We start from the raw sequence: 10772 nt of genomic DNA, 5'->3' as shown, positions 1-10772 counted from the left end.
TTAGAGCTTCAAATAAAAAAGCCACAATCAGGAAACAGAGAATTGTATGCCTATGGTTTTCTTCAAATATCTCAGGGCCCAGGTAGGTTCTGGGCCCAGGCTGAACCAAGCAGGTTCCTGCCACTGACTGCTCCTCTATTCCTGTTTGCAGAGGCATCATGCAGATTAATATTGGGCCAGAGATGTGGGCAGAGCTGGGCAGAAGTGTCTTTCTGTCCTGTGGTCTCAGGATTATCTGCATTCCTGGGTATTCAGCACTCTGCTCCAGGATTTGGGTGCAGGATTCCCGATTGCTTTAAACTCCCTTATACCATGTTAATATGTCCTGGGAGATATTACAGAAAAATTAATGTTTATCCAATTAATTTGTTCAACGCTCTCATCCACAGAGTATAATTTAGAGGTAACTATATTTGACAGCAAGCATACACAGTGGGTAATATATGCATGATGAACTTGAAATTCACAGAGTCGGAAACACAGTGAACAGTGACTGTGTAACTGCCTTTGAATCTCAGTCTGACTGGGAAGTGATTTGATGCCCAGTCCCCATGAGAATGTAGAGATCCATCCCTCCCTGATAGCTGTGGGACTTCAGATGTTGACACTAATGATCAATAAAGAAGGTTCTTAAGAGTGAAGAGTTTGAGATTACTCCTTTATTGACCAGAATACATCCAATTTACTTGATAGTAACCAGATGCAGGTAGTCAATATATACAGTCTATACCCTTATCAAAATAGAAAAGCAAATGAACAAAACAACAACAACAGATAAATAACAAATCTACAAATGAATAGAAGGAAAACCAAAAAACCAAAATAATCAAAACTCAAGCAAACTTTAAGTAGAGGAATTGCGCTAAGCATTCTTTTGCTGATCCTTTTGCAGAATAGGCTTATACCTTGTGGCTTGCCTTGGAGACATAGTAGACAAGCAGTTACTGATGGTAATAATCTTTTCAAGAGGAGTGGAAGTAGGTCTGTTTTGTTGGAGTGGGGGTATTAAGGTAAAAGCCTACCAATACTGAGTAAAAATGATATTACAGACTTTGTGTCATAGTCTTTCCAATGTTGTGAACTGATCTCCATGAAACTCTTCTGGATGACCCATCAGGACAAGTAGAAATTTACACATGCACAGTCTTTCTGGATGACCAGCAGCTCTTTATTGATGTGCATCAATACTCTCTGAGTCCCTCCAAAAGTGCACACTTGCGGGAGAGAGCTGAGGTGAAAGTAAGGCCTATTCAATCCAAAGATATCAAACTAAAGGAGGAAAATGCAGTCCACAATTGCTATGGACATTACAGATGAGATGCAATAGTGGTGCATTTGCTGTGCACAATTAGTTCTCCTCCTGTAGCACTTCTCTCCAAGGGAGATCTTGTCCTGGTCTGTGTCATGTTCGAGTTTCTGCTGGAGAACTTCAGACCTAGCAGAGCAAGGGAATAAAGGTTTAGTGAGTGGTTGTCAATTCAGCTCTCCCTCTTACATCAGCTCTATTCAGTTCAACAATCCAGTATAACCTGTCTGTCAGCTGAGGTCAGTCCCTGCATCCCCAAGTGTCATAGAGTACCTGGGCTTCGATTTATAATTCAGGTTTTCAAACTGCTAGAATTGGAACTATGCACTGTACTGGGATTAAGAGAAAAATGAGCATATTTTGTCACTGGTCCAGGTTTATTATATTGAATAATAACTTTGTAGCTGGGTCTCAATCTGAGTTCAGGAATGGTATGAGCAACCTAGAATACCATGTGGATTCCTTCTGGAGAACATGCCCAGAATTGTGGTGAAAGTTCTGATTATGTTAGCACTGAAGGAACCTGCCTGGGTTCCATTTGTAACCACTGAATCTGCAAATACACAGAGAAGCCATCTCACTTCAAATCCATGCTCACTGCACAGATCCTGTAATCACTGAGAATGTGCTCACAGCATACACAAGGAACAGTAAAGTTTATTGTGATGGAGATACATAACAGCACCCCTGTAAGACTATGGTTATTGTAATGCAATTTGTGAGACGACAGAAGAGAAAATGTCCTCAGATCTTATCAGAGAGTTAACAGGAAGAAAGAAGTACAAAATACAAAGAAATCCTGAGGATTATACATATTGTGTCATGGACAAAATTCACATAAACTGTACCAGAACAATACTCTGGGTAGTTCTTTAGGTGACTGATGGGGAAAACCTTGTCAGTGGTCAGCCATCCAAAAAGGATAGTTATATAGGGATAGGAAATCCAATTGGCTTCTGCAAGTGTGTGTTCCTGCCTGATCTCAAAAATATCAGAATGCTTCTACAATGTTCCTCCCAAGCCTTTCCTGGTTGATCGGTTCTTTCTGCTTCAGAATGTCCTGCATTCTTTCCTCTAATCCTTCCTTATTCTGGTCATTAGGTGAGTGTACTGTCAATGGAAGCATGCATGCATGTGTGCACACAAAAATGCACACACATACACACAGACACACTAATACGAACTCGCAAACACACAAGTCATTTGTGTTTACACAATATAAACATAGTACATTGCAGTGTTTACTTTCCCTTTTAATGCTTAATATAATGATTCCCCAGGATATTCTGCAGGCATAAAAACAAATGTTGAGTCGGATATGTACATAGTGGTCATACCTATAGACAGCTCAGTCAGTGATGTGCTGCCCTCCCATTTACTGACATAGAGTCAGGGTTCTTTCCCTATTACCAATCTGGCTTAGCAACTTCCCAAGGCTGAGTAGAGCAGTCTTGTTTCCCAGCAAAGGATCATATGTTGGTGGTGGACTAGACTCTTGTTCTTGTTCACTGTTTCAGACTTTCCCCATAGTGTGCAGCTTCTTCTAATAGGAGCTCTCTTTACCATAGCCTGAGTGACTTCATGTCCAAAGCTATGCCCCCAGAATCATAGGAAATCTCCACAACCAGGATCCATATGAACAATTTTTCTACCTATTATGTGATTGTGTCACAGACATTTGGAGTAAATAAATAAATGCTTACATGGATTATCTCACACTGAGTCATAATCCATTGAAGGGCTCCAACCTCTCATACAGTTTCCCTCCTTGGACCACTACAACCCAGATGTGCTCTAGTTGCTCTAGTTGGACACCTATTCTTTTCTCTGCGATCTCCGGGTCAACTAAAACTTTTGTTCCACTTAAAGAACATGGCTTCTCACAGGCCTTTCTGATCGTCCACTAACAGACCCGTCTGAATTTCAGCATTTCTCCTGACTCCATTGAGGCTGAAATTAACTGAGAGAAAATGATGTTGATTGACAGCACTTGCAGAATGCTACACAGATAACATAGGGGAGCGCTTTAGATTATCTGTGCACCTAAAGGGGCTCCTGAAACTGCCCTGTTCTTGCACCACAGCATAGCTATGGAACTTTTGCTGGATGACAATACAACTCCAGCAACTCAAATTCTCAATGAATAAAATCCAAGCCAAACTCCCAGGGGAAGTTGTAGTGTGCCAAGGTAGCTGGAAAGAAATGGTAGCAGGCAATGTGGAAAGCAACCTTGGAGAAGACACAGTATGTGACACAACCTTCCAGTGGGCTTTCACAATTTACAAAGAACAGAGAAGCAGCATAAACTCATGGATTTTATAGAGAAGCCTTGTCCTTACCTCCATGTACTCCATTCCTTTGATGTGTTCCAAAGGATTTTGATGCAGTCCAGTCATTTTTCCCTAATCACTTGAAAATCTAACTTTACAAGTGTTTTGGGTTCTTTCCTGTACAAGTGATTGGGGTGCTATATTTGATATTCATGGAGGCAAAGTGAACTCTTAGATTCTTTTTCTCATGAAACATGGCAATAGAGAATCACCTCTGCAATTATGCACAGGGAAACACACACACAGAGACACACACAGACACACACACAGAGACACACTGGCACACACAGAGTCACATATACACACACTCACTAACACACACTCACACACACACTCACACACACATACACACAGAAACACACACATACTCTATGACACACACATACAGACACACACACAAACAAGCACAAACAGACACACACACACACACACACACACACACACACACACACACACACCAAAATCGAAAGTGGGCAGAAAACAATGAAGATCCCATCATGCTGGAGGAACAACATAATATAGACTATTCAAAACAAGTATTTTAAGAGAGAATCACTACTCAGCCATTTTTCCCGAGAGGAATAAAAAGGCCTAGATAGCACTCTTCTTGATGAGAATGGGGGTAGATAACTCTGTTCGTGGAGTCTCAAATCTCTCATGCCAATTGTCAGGTATTGAGAACCCCTTCCACATCCCTGCTTTTCCAAGCATCTCCAGCAACACTCGAACAAAACAGGACTGACATGCTGCTACTCATTCTCTGTCAGGTACCCATGATTCGAGAAGCATGAAGAGATGGTCTTGATATACAGGAAAAATGGGGGAGAAAGAACAAATCCACCAAAAGGTGACAAGGAGAACCATTTCTTTGGCATTTCCACCAGGCTCTCCTCCTTCTAAACTACTTGTTCCTGGAATCTCACATGACCCTGTAAAGAAAATGGGCTCTGGGCTTTTGCTTCATCCCTCAAAGCCCTGCTCTAGTCTAAGGAGGGGCTTGCACATAGCACCCTCCACACATAATGGCATGTAGTGCTGTGATGTGTGATCAACCTATCTCCCTTAATAAACTGCACAATCTAGAAGAGCAGGACCATTTGCTTTGAAAACATGCAGTTTCCTGAGAGAGGCTATCTCCACAGAAAGCCTTGTAAACCATCACATGAATGAACACTTGGATGAGACCTAGGTCAGGACATGGATCAGTCAATAGACAGTTACATTGGTTTGTCTATGGTTATGGTAAGACATGAGGAGACCCTGACCCTGAGGCCTAACCCTACCTGCTGTTGCTTGGCTCTGGGGTCACAGATGTTCATTCCGGCCTCTTCACAGAACCTCTTTGCCTCCACAGAGGATGCTGGCAGTTCAGTCTGCTCCACCAGCAGTTCTCTCTTCTCATTCAGCAAAATCTGTATATTGTTCTCCAATTGAGTTTGTTCACGCAGGAGCTGGGAGTGCCTGATGCTGAAGCACAAACAAAAAATGGTAAATCCCAGCCAGCTTCTATTTGCCTGTCACTCCTGCAAGTCCAATCATCCCTTCATGGGTCCTCATCGCCAGACATCCCCAGAATAGAGCCACACTATACAAGTTAGCACCAATTAGAAGAGGTCAAATCCAGAATCCTCATTCCACATGAATCAAAGTACTTCTGAAAATCCTGACACAAAGACAGTTTATATAAATCAAGGAAGAAGAAATGGTCCATAAGGGAGCTCATATGTCCATAGTATGCTGAAATCATCTGCAAGTAGGGGTCAAATGCCCTCTGAGGGAGGATAGAAGATCCAATAGCTGTACAATCTTTCCATGTGTTTCTCATGGATCATAGACATCCTGTCAGTCCGAGAGATTCAGAGTTGATTGATATTCCCATCATGGTGCAAACCTTTTCTATCTAGAGGATCTTTAATGGGGAAAATAACAATTGGAGGGTCTTCTACATCCTTCACATGTAGGACAACTGAGTCCAAGAGCTACAAATCTAAGACCCTTGCCACGAGGCGGGCTTCTTGTTAAGAGTCAGACACCATGGAACCAGAGCCCTGACTTTGGTTCAAAGTCATACAGGACAGAAGCATTCCCTGCCTAGTGCTGGGCTCTCATCTCTGTCAGCGACTCACCAGTAGGAACTGTTCACTTGTATGAGCTCCTTGTACCTCTCCATGGCATCACTTATTGAATTGGTCATCATTTGCATAGCCATCATTCTCCTCTCATGTTCAGATTGAAGTATTGGCAATTCGACATCCAGCCTGGGTTAGGTCATGGCCAAAGGAGCAAATAACGTTTTGAACTCATGATTTCAGAATTAGGTGAAATGTAAATAAAAAATATATAATAAAAAAGTTCAAATTCAAGGAATGGTGAAAGGGAAGAAAGTGTCAAACTCAAAAACCAGACCAAAACCCAACAGTGAGACTCAATCCACAGAAAATATTTCCATGTAAATAAGCAAACATTTGGAATCCTGGGGAGATATTGTTCTGCAAAGACTCAGTATATAGGAGTGGGCAGAGCCCGAGAGCTGCCTGTTTGGGAATAACAATGGTCAAGACCACAGTGACCATTTCTAGGTCACAATAAACAATCCCTGAATAGTTAAAAAAAATAAAAAAGTAAAGATCAAAGCAGGTGAAACAAATTAGGTGAAATCAGACTGTTCTCTCGATTATTTAAACTCAGTATGTACCACATACTTGCTCCTTCAAAGTATTTGTACTGGTTAAGTTTATTATCCTGTGCACAGGACAACAGAGCCACGGTACTAATTGGAGGGACCTGACCTTCAAGAGCTGGCCAGGTGAGCATGATGGAATTGACTAGTTCAGGAAGAAGATTCCTCCAGTCTGTGCCACAGCTTTGGGCCCAAGAGAAAGCTGTGATGACATTTCTCTTGTTTTAAAAGCAGGTATACTCAATCCTTGGTTTCTATGGTTACATGAATTCTCAGAGGGCATAACTCAGTTTGACAGGGAAGAGAATTTATAGCACCTCCTCCCCTCAGGAGAGTCCTGTGTGCCACCAAGGTATACAGAAGGAGCAAAGTGCTCTGTTGATCAATGTGGACCTCCACATACTCATCACTATCATGACCTGCAAACTGTTGATCAAACAAATCCTCAGACCCCATCGAAGGTCCCAGATGTCCTGATCCTGAGTAAAACACCAACAAATACATCCACATATATACATACCAACCCATATCCAAACACATTTAGAATGCCAACTACATGCACGAGGTGCCATAGAATCAGTGTATAATGAACAAATTCAGAGGAAAAGAGTGATGACCTGCAGGCATTTCATTCACACACACAGTTGCAGCAAGTGTGACCAGGTCCTTCCAGCTGCTGACAGAACCAATGCCTCTCCAACCACCTCAGGCTAAACTACAAAAAAGTTTAACCCTAAACACACAGCACCTAGCTTATCTCACAAGCCAATGCATGCCAAGTCTCCTTAAAATCCAGGATGAGAGGTGAAACTCTCTCGTGCTATGAGGAAATCTTGGGTTAGCAGAGAGAGAGCACAAGACAGTGAACAGGTTACTGGGCATAATGATTACCTGTGGTCCCAATCATCATAGATATAAAGGTCCAGGATTTGATAAAGTTCATCCCTCTCGAATTGACACTTCTGGATTTCAAATTTGAGTTCCTCCAGTTCCTTTAGACACTCCTCTTGCTGACTGATGACAGTTTGGGATGATGCCTTCCTACCAAAACCTGTAGATAGATAAACCCAAGTGAATTTGCATATTTGATGGCCCATGGGAGGAAAAGACCATTCTGAATCCCAAAAGGCACTTGAGGAAGAGGAAATGTTAGAGACTGGGTGAATCCCTGAAAGAGCAGAAAAGGTATTTTCAAGCTGGACTTTGAGCTATGACCCTCTTCCTATCCTCTAATGCCATACATGTGCCACAATCACTGTTATAGGACCCCTGGCACTGAAAATTATAACCTGACTGAGACATAAAGATATGGGACATTGTTATCTCATATCAGCTGTGGTGCAGATAATCCTGGAGTTCATAATGCTTAGCACCATCAAGCTCTAATCATGTGTGTTGCAGCCCAAAGTGTCTGAGAACTCAATTCATGAGTAGGGGTGCATCCTTCCTTGTTCTCGCCATCAGACACTTATGTAACCTACAGTAATCTAGAGGATGAAGTGCTTCAACTCCCAACCATGGATGGTCACATTGTTAATCTCACAGTGCCTCCTCCTGCCATTCATTGACACTCACATTTAAAAAGCTTCAAGAAAAGAACCTGAAGGCTTACCACTTTATGGCTTTCTCTCAAATTAAAGATTAGGAACTCCTGACTCTTAGTTTGCCTTTGAGAAATCCCAAGGTTCCTGCTTGTACGGCCTAGTCTTAGAAGGTACATCTCAAACCTACCTCCTTGAGGATGTTCCCCAACTCTGCCCAGGACTCACCAAGCCTTCCCCAGAATGATTTCCTCCTTCCTGTTCCATTAGAGAGGGGGTCAGCTTCCCTCTGACCTGGTGTGGTCTCTCCTTGATCTCCCCTTTCCTTCCGAAATAGCCTAATCAGCTGGCGAAACATGCCTGTTTGTGAACCCAAAGGGAACTGAAGGAATATCCCAAAGGCAGTTGGTGTCACCACAACACTGGTGACATCACAGAAGATTCTAGGGATCTCTTAGATACAATAGATTGTCCAGTGAAGGGCTTACCGATGATGTCACTGGAAAGTTCTATGGCCTACCTACTAACCAGCTCTCCCCAAACTGATGATTTTCTGTGGGAGCCCTTTCCTCTAGTCTCTCATGTGTCACTGGGAATACCATTTGGCAACCTCTATTTCAAAGCTAGATATTTCTCTCTGCTTCATTAGAAGTCAACAATGCTTTTGCTGGGGAGAGTTGCTTACAACCCTGAATTGGAGAACAGATTTTTCTTAGCACCCAAATCTCTAGGGACCAAGGAGGAGGGAGACTTTTCTTAAAAGTAAATCTACTACTCGAGACAATGCATGGGACACACATTTCGATTCCTAACGTTTTCCCTTTTTCTGAAGGGCAATATATTTCTTCTATACCTCTGAGTGTATAAAACCTGGAAATATTTGCTTACTGTGCAGTCCTTGACAGCCGACATTGTTTCCATTTACATATCCATGTATTTCACAAAATCAATGGTCTATAATCCTATTTTTTGCAATAAAAACTGCTTTTCCTTGGGGGCATAGGGATCAACTACAGGGCATATATAAAATAATAAATTTCTGTCCGTTTTATATATTAAGTAGGACATCCTCCCTTTCTCAAATATAACAAGACAATTAAATTGGACATCAGTGAGCAAATGTCAACGTGGACCTTGTGTTACTACATTTTAACCACATTCTCCATTATCATTCTTCCTGTATAGTCATGTCTAGGCATGAGAATATTGGGGACTGCACCATGATCTTTTCCTTCTAGCAAACATAAGAATCAGGAGAATGGGAAGGGAGTGGAATGGCCTGAGGTCAGGTTGAAGCTCAATTTTAATGGGTCCATACGTTCAGGAGGGAGTCTATTTGGCATTGTGATATATGGATTCTGTCTTCTTATCCTAGGTGTTATAATTCCACCTGAATGTGAGCTATACTGCCACCCTACCTCACAGATGTAAGGGTGAAAATCATGTTTGACGTTTCTGGGAAGAGCTCTGCCTTTTACTCCCATCTGGAGTTATACAACATCACTATACAAAGCTCAGAAGAGAGGGGTGCAGATGTGCACGCCTTAGAAGTTGAGGATCTTTTCTTCTGATTAAGGCACTTATTTGTCCTATGTAATTATTCAATTGCTCTTTTACTAATGGTGGCTGACTTCTTTCCTGGCCTGAGGTAAACTGGAGTCCAATCTTTTGGATTACTGAACCTTCTATTTTTGAGATGACAGTCCCACCAAGGGTCCTACTGCATACAGAAGGTATGAATAAGTATCATGGGCTGGAGTAAGTTAAAAACGTCTGTGACAACAAAGAACTGATTAAGAAAACAAGAGCCCAGCTGCTCATCAAGCTCACAGTTGTATGATAGTAAGAAAATGTGAATAGGGCATCAGGTGAAAAGATAAATTAATTAGGAGGTCATAGGCCTAGAAGGGGTAGCCTTTGCTCTCAGTGGAGCTGCCATTCTTTCTGCCATTGCTCGCCCTCTGCCACAGAACCAGAGACTTCCCCAAACAACTGGCTGGCCTTGCCAAAGACCTGGCAGGGCTTCTCCCTGTAGAATAGGACATGTAGAGTCCATGAGGACTCACCAAGAGGTCTCCTCCACACAGGTTCCTTGTTGTCAAAGGGAAATTTCCTGCAGAATCCTGCCATGGCTGCAGGAATTTCAATCTGGCTGCTCTTGGTCCAGCTCACTGGGTGCAGTCCTGAGGCCCCGGGGTATCTGGGGAAAGAAGCAGCAGACACTACCTCACAGCTCTCTCTTTGTTGGATGCAACTGCTAGGACTGTGATGGGATTTTTGTTTCTTTGTGTGTTTATTAGAAATACCTACAAAGCTGATTAATGTTGTAACATGCCTTCACACCCAGCATGCAGAATGTTTTTAAATCGTTGTTGTGCCTGTTTTATGTTTGGATTTTGTTTTTTTAATCCCCTCAGGAAATTTCCCTGTGCTTAGACTGTTAAGCACATGCTCGGGAGGGATCAATTATTCAAGTTAGGCAAACTTTCGTTCTCACCATCCACTCCACAGATTACTTACTTACTTTCAAATAAGAAAACAGTCATAGAGAAGTAAATTAACCTGTAAGCTATCACACAAGAAACACATCATGATTATGGAATGGCACCCCAGTATTTTGTATTTCCTAAATTATTTTTATTTTAAACTTTTTTATTGGATTTTTTGGGTACATTTCATTTTTTTTAAATCCTTAAAGGTATCTTTTATTCCTCTCCTCCCATTTACAAGGTGGAATTTCACCTGTGATTGTTAGTCCAGATAGTTTGGTCAATGGCTTAGACATCACCCTGGCCTAGTTTCCTTGGCATAAGCTGAGTTAGAAGCAGGCTCAAAGGTTCAGGACTCAACAAATAATAAATTCCACTACATCTGGATACCTAGCCTCACACCCAGGAAGGGACTGGATTTCCATT

At 42.1% G+C, this 10772-nt stretch overlaps 1 protein-coding gene across 2 annotated transcripts; it reads right to left on the bottom strand.

Moving 5' to 3' along the window:
- Nucleotides 1-639: 639 nt before the first annotated feature.
- On the bottom strand, nt 640-10003 carry LOC148003272 (disks large homolog 5-like). Of its 2 annotated transcripts, none has more exons than XM_087568240.1 (5): nt 8086-8286; nt 7208-7367; nt 5763-5894; nt 4920-5103; nt 640-1435 (listed from the first exon to the last, which is right to left on the bottom strand). In XM_087568240.1, the coding sequence occupies exons 1-5, from the start codon at nt 8213-8215 to the stop codon at nt 1430-1432; spliced, it is 612 nt and encodes a 203-aa protein (XP_087424366.1). In that variant the 5' UTR covers nt 8216-8286; the 3' UTR covers nt 640-1429. The 2 variants fall into 2 exon arrangements, with proteins under 2 accessions (XP_087424366.1, XP_087424367.1); XM_087568241.1 differs by lacking the exon at nt 8086-8286 and adding an exon at nt 9924-10003 and having other exon boundaries at nt 645-1435.
- Between the last annotated feature and the right edge of the window lie 769 nt (nt 10004-10772).

The sequence above is a fragment of the Rattus norvegicus genome, chromosome 9, assembly GCF_021556685.1.
Source record: "Rattus norvegicus strain SHRSP/BbbUtx chromosome 9, alternate assembly SHRSP_T2T, whole genome shotgun sequence".
Taxonomy (NCBI): domain Eukaryota; kingdom Metazoa; phylum Chordata; class Mammalia; order Rodentia; family Muridae; genus Rattus; species Rattus norvegicus.
The sequence above is the reverse complement of the archived record's forward strand: the minus strand, read 5'-3'. Positions and strand labels throughout refer to the sequence as shown.

Coding starts and splice junctions, on each gene's coding strand:
- LOC148003272 (XM_087568240.1), bottom strand. CDS start 8,215: ATGTTTCGCCAGCTGATTAGGCTATTTCGGAAGGAAAGGGGAGATCAA. Junction 5,895..7,207: donor TATGATGATTGGGACCACAG/GTAATCATTATG, acceptor GACCTAACCCAG/GCTGGATGTCGAATTGCCAA. Junction 5,104..5,762: donor CAAGTGAACAGTTCCTACTG/GTGAGTCGCTGA, acceptor TTTGTGCTTCAG/CATCAGGCACTCCCAGCTCC.